Source organism: Vollenhovia emeryi, unplaced genomic scaffold (genome assembly GCF_000949405.1).
Source record: "Vollenhovia emeryi isolate VEMERY1.0 unplaced genomic scaffold, V.emery_V1.0 DF939826.1, whole genome shotgun sequence".
Lineage (NCBI taxonomy): Eukaryota > Metazoa > Arthropoda > Insecta > Hymenoptera > Formicidae > Vollenhovia > Vollenhovia emeryi.
The window spans coordinates 1-7986 of NW_011966540.1; the positions used below are offsets into that span (position 1 = coordinate 1).

Here is a 7986-nt window from a genome sequence, read left to right on the forward strand (position 1 = left end):
GATATAATAACTGATATTTTATCTAACGGAAATATTAAACTTCTTGTTAAAGGAAAATTAAAAATTGTTCATCCCAATAAAGTACGTAAGAAAAAGAAAAATTAATTTTTTTAACTAATGAAATTTTTAAACTGTATTTAAAATATAGAAGCAAGAATGAAGAATTTAATCTACATCTTTATCATCTGGATCTTCCACATTGAAGAAACCCAAGGAATCATCGGATATGACTGTGGAACAACCAATCTCAATGTAACAACTATATCATTATTGGATATCGAAGAATGTAATATACCCGTAATTCAACCACATGTACAAGAAACAAATATTCAACTGCTACAATTGTCAAAATTCGAATCAACAAAGGTCATACAATGTAAAATTTCTGTTGCTAGAACAATTTATTATTGCGGAATGCATTCGCATATTTCAACCGTAACAAATGCGCAAGCAGAATATATACTTGATACAACTTTAGATCAATGTAAGAATATGCATAAGTCAGGAAGTCTAGTTTTAAATATTAACAGTATCATAAACGGATTAAAAACAAATTATACAACATCACGACCAATAACTTTAGCAGGATCTGTAACAACAGATGGACAATGTATCGGAACTCAATATTCGGACCCATATGGGACTTGGCAAAATGTAGTTGTGCAAGGAATAATTACAATAAGTCTAAATTCTTATGAAGCAACCATTAACATTGAAACAAATAAAATAAATTTAAAAACAGGAACTATTTGTCAATATTCAGATGAAAATTGCATAGATATCGAAGGAAGATATACATTTTGGGAAACAATACCTAATGATCATTGCAAATTTAACCATTATGATATTTTGTATGAAGGAAAAGCAAATAAGATGGTCAGTGAAATTAATGAAAAATTACAAATTATTTATTCCTTGTCAACTCAGGACGTAACTTTCGCTTTATCACAAACAGGTGAAGAGCTTCTTTGTGGATATACCTTAATTAAAACAGAACATCCTAAACTAGTAATTCTAGAAATTAAAAGCGGAGAATCTTTAAACAAAAAACGAAAAATTTCAGTAGAAAATTTAGATATTTTTGCATACGTGAACTCAAAATTCGTTTATGTTGAAAAACACATACGCACACAGATAAATCACCTATACACAGATGTACTCAAACAACGCTGCAATTTGGAACGAAGAGTAATGAAGAACGCACTCAGCCTTGCAATTCACGCACCTGATGACTTTGCCTATCAAATTATGAAAGGACCAGGATTTATGGCAGTGATTTCGGGAGAAGTTGTACATATCATCAAATGTACGAGTGAGTCCCGATTGCGCACATAACCGATCGGACACGGCAATATTTCCCGATCGGACACAGTCCCGATCAGACACCGTTCCTATCGGACACAGTCCCGATCGGACACATTTTGTATCGGACACATATGGTTGCAATCGGACACAGATTCTATCGGACACAGTCCCGATCGGACACAGGCTCGATCGGACACAGGTCCGATCGGACACAGGCCCGATCGGACACGGACTCGATCGGACACAGACCCGATCGGACACATCCCCGATCGGACACAGTCCCGATCGGACACAGTCCCGATCGGACACAGTCTCGATCGGACACATTTTACATCGGACACATATGGTTGCAATCGGACACAGATTCTATCGGACACAGGCTCCATCGGACACAGGCCCGATTGCACACAGGCCCGATTGCACACAGGCGCGATTGCACACAGGCCCGATTGCACACAGGCCCGATTGCACACAGGCCCGATTGGACACAGGCCCGATCGGACACAGCCCTTGTCGAAAATATTTAGTGTCATAGTTTGTTCTTATATTTGAGATGTCTTAAGTACAGTCTTAAGATGTGGTAAGCAAATCGCAGAGCCGTATTTGCATCGTAAGACATTACTTAAGAAATAATTTTGAGATAAGGATAGACTGTGAATATTGGTCTAAACGTAAGTATAGTGAAAGGCTATTGTATACGACTTACGTTTCTCTCTGCTTTGCCCTACGTCTACGACTGAGACAGTCTTAAGCGTTTACGAATTGTTCTCTGCCATCAGCCTAAGTCTCAATTGAACTTTACATAATAGACATATAGCTGAAAGTATTTTACAAAAGTACAATATGTTCAGCTATAGATAATGTTCGATATCGTATAGTAGCACCTGCGGGGTTATGATCCCCTTGGGATTTGACAGGTGGAGGAGTATACGAGGTAAATTCAATATTTATTTATATATTTGTCTATAATAGTGAAAGTCATTTTGTAAATATGTGTGTCTTATTATATTTGTATATTTATTAATGTTTTTCTTTTTGTTTCAGTCGAGGGTGATGGCCTCGACCTGGAGTGGAGGAGCAGGAATATTCTGAGGGTTAGGCTTCTTCATAGGTAAGTTTTTATTTTTATTATTTTCTTGGGCACGCGTCCGTCGATGTGTAACTGTAATTTCGGCGGCGGGTGTCTCCAATCTTATTTTCAGCGATCGGCCTGGACCGGCCCTTGTATTTATCTTAATTCTCTTTTGCTTTCTTATGTTTCAGGTGCAGTGGCCTGGAGGACAGCGAGACTCGCCCTCGAAAAGCGCTTCTCCTAGCAGGTCCAACTGGCAGAGGGCTGCTTCGAGCCTTGTGAGCGTACCGCGCTCCATACCTGAGCAGCGCATACAGCATTTGTACATTGGTAAGTGTGCATCTTTGTTATTAGATATTATTATTTAGTATTAGTGGTAGTATGTTAATAGATATATGAATTAATTGATTTCTTTGTTACAGGGCCAAGGATGGCAAGGGTTTCTTTAATAATATCTTTTTTTTTCAGGTCTAAGTTCTCTATATTTAACATTCTTTTCCTTTCAGGTTTGACATCTTTAATATATTTTTATTCTAATTTTATTCGACTGTTTCAGGTGCAGCGAACATTCCCGAGGGACGACCAGGACGACCGACGCCAGGAACAGTGCAGGATGCCCAGCCGAACTCGACGCACCAGAGGAGCGCAGAAGAAGAAACGTTCGGAGAACGTGAAATCAGATAAGTACCCCTTTTTACGGGTCACCAGATATATATATTAATTATTCATTTATTGTTACAGAGAGATTTGCTTGTGTAATCCTTTTTCTGTTACAGGTTTCAATTTCAGAGGGATATCTAGAGTAGCGGAGACTACGTGGATCTCCAGGACTTATTTTGCGGGAGAAGAGGGTTTAATTCAAGAAAAAGTGTTAGTGAGTGATTCATTAGTGTTCCGTGCGTTTAGTGAAGTGCGACGGATGTGCGAGAGTGTTAATTTTAAGTTTAGAATTAAGCGTTTATTGTGTAAGCATGCATGTATGATTGTGACAGGTGGGGTTATGTACCATGTTATGTGTCATGAGTGTGAATGTGAATTTTATGTAATTCATGAATGAAAGAATACAGTCTGAATGTACGAGCAGATCTGGGGTGCGATTCTGTACCAGAACTGCTGTATGAAAGAGATTTCATATGTATGTTTATGTATGAGATGTATGTGAGCGATTGAGTTGCCGCAGCGGAGCGACATAGTGTGATATCTTGCGAATTGGCAAGATATGAATGAAAATTTGCGTAAACGATTGTAAAATCTCTTTTGTTATCGCGGGAATATATTATAAAGTGTGAATTTGTATGGTTGAGTGCACTAATTTAAGTAATTTTGTAATATTTGTGAATTTTGCATTTCAGGCGCATCACCTGAAAAGTGAAATTTGCAAATAACGGTGTTCTAACGTTACGAAGTGGCTTGTTTTCAAGTATTTGTAATATTACATTAAGTTGCAACGCGAGAATGCTGGATCTTGATCGGTTCTTGAGTTATAAGGCCGACAAGATCGAATTTTATGAAACTTGCTATGAGTCTCAAGTGTTAAACTTTGAATGGTGTGTGCGTCGTTTGTAATTCTTTATATTTCTTGTATTGTGTTGTTATTCTGTATATTCGTACCAATTTTCGTCGTTCTAATATGAGGAGTTAGCGTTTCATAAGGAATTTGCGACTTTTATTAGCATTATAAGGCTGTAGTGTAAGAATGAAATTTATAATCTCTTGTATATCTTAATAATCTTTTATATTTTCAGGGTTAGAATGTGAAATTATATATGCGTACCGAGTTTCGTTCCGATAACTGCGGTAGTTTAGTTTTAGGAACTCAAAAGCTGAAATAATATGTCATTAGCGACTAGGGGTGTAAGAGTGAAGTTTGTAACTATCCATAATTCATCGGAAACCTTTATATTTCCAAGTTCTGTTTGTAATTCTATATATGAATACTGAGTTTCATTGCGGTAGCTTGTATAGTTTATTTTTAAGAATTTAATTTCGATCATAATATGCTATTTATACATATAGCCGTAAGTATGGAACTTGTAATTAATTGTATTTCATTGCAATATCTTATATTTCCAGGTTCGGCTTGTAATTCTGTATATCAGTACTAAGTTTCATTGTTGTAACTTGTACCGTTTGATTTTAAGAAATTAAAAGCGATTGAAATATATACTTAGCGACTGTGCTAGCAAGAGTGTAGAGAGAGAGATGTATGAGAACTTGTAAATAACTTGTAACCATATTTATCTAATATTACATGTATATTGTTACAGTTGCTTATATAATAGAATATTTAGGTTGAACTGGATTTACATGCATAAAATAATTGGTCGTGGTGAAAATCATCCTTTTTTAACCGTACAATTTATCTTGTTTAAATATACATTGTAATATATCGCAAAAAGTGAACACAGAAGTCAATCTCCTAAATAAGAATATGTAAGATGCTATATTTTGTATATGCATATCATTACTTCTCTTCTGTATGAGAAAATGAAAATTGTATAACTCTTCTGTATGAGAAAATGAAAATTGTATAACAAAATAAAAATGTTTTTATCCTGAAGAGAAATGCACGCAACTAGTCTAACTCTGAAGTAAATTAAAAGGGTGTTTAAGTTTATGACGGAATGACTCGAATAATATTTTCCATTTGTCCTTTGCAAAGTGGACATTTCTTATCGTATGCATTTGTTGCAAGAGTATCAACACAAGCGGCACACATACACATATGACCGCACGGTATGATTATTTGATTTGCTTTCGAATTTAAACATACGTAACCCAAATTTCTTCGAAATCTTTCATTTCCAGAATTTCTTGGAACGTTCATCGTATTCTTGCGCCAATGTTCGGAATGCTTAGAATTGTATTTACGACGGGATCTGAAATAAAATATAAATATTACTTTTGTGTGACTTGCTATTTAAGATTAATATACGTTTTTTTAAGACAATTGCGAATTTATTAATTAATCTAAACTAACGGTAAACTGCATTTTATTCGTTCTATATACTAGTGTTCGTCTCCCAAAATTTTGACTCTCAATTTAGCTTTTCTATTCATTGCTTGACGGATTGAAAAGCTTTTACGTTTGGATCGTTGTTTCTTTGATTCTTGTGCTATGGAGATAAAATAATTTTCGTTTTTTATATACATAGATAGTGAGAAGTATTTAGTCGTGCCATAAATTCTGTCTTTAAGAAGGACGGATTTATTACATAATTAAAATAAACAGCAGTATAAAATGTATACCTATTTTATTGAATTAATCACTCATAATATAAAAATATTTGTAGCTATTAAAAATGTTCACATTTTGACATTGCAAATTTCTTTAAACAATGGATCCTTCGAACTCTCGAAGCATGCAAAATCTCGATGCTGCTGCCTTCATCAGATCAATCTTTGAAGCGTGGTCTTCAATGGCAGTAGGAGTAGTGGATTAAGGCTGTAAGACGTCGGAGTAAGCCCGTGTTTCCTATATAATAGGTGTAGAGTAAGGTTGTAAGCAAAATGGTTCAATTCCATTTCGTTAATAATCCTTACTCTACGCCATTGTAGACACTCGGGCGTAAAGGGACTTTAATCCTACAGCCTATGTCTAACGCCTACTTCTTTCATCCAGTACTCCTACTGCCATTGTAGACCACGCTTGAGAACCTTGATATTTCGGTGTAAAGCTTCGAACATGTTCTTTTATCTAAATTTTAGAAGAAAAGGTTTATTGAAAATCTCATCAAAATATCATTGATTTGGTGAAGACAGTGTCAATGGGGTTTTGTGGGCTACGCGATTTGAAGCCTGATCGTATACCAAAATTTGTGAAGACAAAAAGTAAACATTTTTAATAGCTACAATTACTTTTATGTTATATGTAATCAATTCAATAAAATAGGTATATATTTTATGCTGCTATTTATTTTAGTTGAATGCTGTTTATTTTAGTATGATACAAATCCATTTTTCTTGAGGACAGAATTTATGACACTATATCATGCGAAGTACATGTTATACATTAATCTTACACTTTATGTCAGAATTTTCGATTGATTTAAGTACTTGGCGATTTTTTAACTTTACAATATCTTTCTGCGAAAGCCTTTGTAATTTTATCTTGGGTTCTAATAATATATCTGGAGTACAACAAATCCTTTCCGTTTCCGTGTTTTGACATTGTGTGGAATCTGTTTCATTGATTGCCGATGATTCACCTAAAGTATCTTCGAATACTGCAGATTAAGTTTTTGTTCAGACTTGAATATGCATATAATTGCTATAATTATATTTTTTATTTCTACTTACCTTGAACAGGAAGACTCTCTTTGTAGAAATAATCATCAAAATTGCCAATAAACATGCGAAGAAATTGTTGAAGAGGTAATCTATAAAATATTGTGCAATATTAATATTAGCCTAAAATGATATATGTATACACAAGAAAGTAAATGCAATTGTACCTCTCGGAAATCAGATCTGTCTGACATCGAAGAATTTTTTTATCTCTTTCCGTGCTCTTTCGTGATCGTACAGATCGTACCTCTTTATTAATCTTTAAACGTTCCAAATCAATTGTTTGATCCATTATGACACCTTTTAATTTTTCTAAAATTATTTAACGATTAAAATTAGTTCAATAAAACTAAACACTTGTATCTTACAATTAGTATTAATGTTTATTATTTTTCTTTTTATTTTATTAAGAAAAGATGGTTAATATGTTAATATAAATTAATGTAGCCTTTAACTGAGTGTTTTGACTATCAATAATTATTAATTTCTTTTCCTTTCCATTATTTTATAAAAAAATATTAATGTAGTATATGATTTATTTGTAATTTACCTAAAAATATCCATAAATTTGGATGACAGCCACCCAATTTTCTACTTATCACATTATGGAAACTTTCAACGGCATTGTTTGTCCTAACTGGACACTTGTACACACTTACTATCGAAGCTTTGGGTAACCAAATCTTTTCAAAATAAGTTAAGAATTCCTTTAATTTTTCACAGTCAGGGTTTTCTTCTTCACAGGTATTGCATAATATATGATAAGCTTGTGTAAAATATTGCTCTGGTAGCAATGGTATTGTCATTGCCATAGACAAAATGGTACTCGAAGAATTACGTAAGCCTAAATTATTCCATTTTCTTTGCAAAGCCTACAATAAAAAATTTAATTATTTTTATTTTTACATTAATAATTGTTCCAATAATGCAATTTATAATTATTGATCGCAAATAAAATAAGATTGTAAATTATATACTTGGTTTAGATGAAACCAGCACCCATGTATAGTAGCATTTGGAAAAAATTTTTCCATTGCATTTATTGCTGCACATTCATAATCTGTCATAATGAATTTTATGCTTACAAGAAGATTAGGAACAAATTCTATTACTTTTGACCAAATTTCCTCATAAAGAGCTGTAGTACGAGCTTCGCATCACGAGACACGGTAGTGTCTCGCGCCAAGTATAAGCGACTAAGGCTGCGTTCGGGGAGACGCTATTAGCGCTGAAAACGTCAGTCTATCTTCGTCACTCACTGTACGTCGAACAAAGATAGAAGACGCTTTTAGCGCTGAAAGCGCACTCCCCGAACGCACCTT

General features: G+C 34.3%; 2 protein-coding genes across 2 annotated transcripts; both read right to left on the bottom strand.

Annotated features, from left to right (window-relative positions):
* Nucleotides 1-5375: 5375 nt before the first annotated feature.
* On the bottom strand, nucleotides 5376-6731 carry LOC105556716. The gene is made up of 3 exons (XM_012003806.1): nucleotides 6677-6731; nucleotides 6400-6603; nucleotides 5376-5493 (listed from the first exon to the last, which is right to left on the bottom strand). Exons 1-3 carry the CDS (start codon nucleotides 6729-6731, stop codon nucleotides 5387-5389), a joined length of 366 nt encoding a protein of 121 aa, XP_011859196.1. The 3' UTR covers nucleotides 5376-5386.
* A 33-nt stretch (nucleotides 6732-6764) lies between these two features.
* On the bottom strand, nucleotides 6765-7800 carry LOC105556714. Its single transcript, XM_012003805.1, has 3 exons — nucleotides 7642-7800; nucleotides 7215-7536; nucleotides 6765-6976 (listed from the first exon to the last, which is right to left on the bottom strand). Exons 1-3 carry the CDS (start codon nucleotides 7729-7731, stop codon nucleotides 6783-6785), a joined length of 606 nt encoding a protein of 201 aa, XP_011859195.1. The 5' UTR covers nucleotides 7732-7800; the 3' UTR covers nucleotides 6765-6782.
* Between the last annotated feature and the right edge of the window lie 186 nt (nucleotides 7801-7986).

Excerpts from the sequence above, each read along its gene's own strand:
- LOC105556716 (XM_012003806.1), bottom strand. The coding sequence starts at position 6,731 with ATGTTTATTGGCAATTTTGATGATTATTTCTACAAAGAGAGTCTTCCT. Across the intron at positions 6,604-6,676 it reads AGAGAGTCTTCCTGTTCAAG|TATTCGAAGATACTTTAGGT; the intron begins GTAAGTAGAAAT and ends CTTAATCTGCAG. Across the intron at positions 5,494-6,399 it reads CGAAAATTCTGACATAAAGT|CACAAGAATCAAAGAAACAA; the intron begins GTAAGATTAATG and ends TTATCTCCATAG.
- LOC105556714 (XM_012003805.1), bottom strand. The coding sequence starts at position 7,731 with ATGACAGATTATGAATGTGCAGCAATAAATGCAATGGAAAAATTTTTT. Across the intron at positions 7,537-7,641 it reads GCTGGTTTCATCTAAACCAA|GCTTTGCAAAGAAAATGGAA; the intron begins GTATATAATTTA and ends TTTTTATTGTAG. Across the intron at positions 6,977-7,214 it reads AAATTTATGGATATTTTTAG|AAAAATTAAAAGGTGTCATA; the intron begins GTAAATTACAAA and ends AAATAATTTTAG.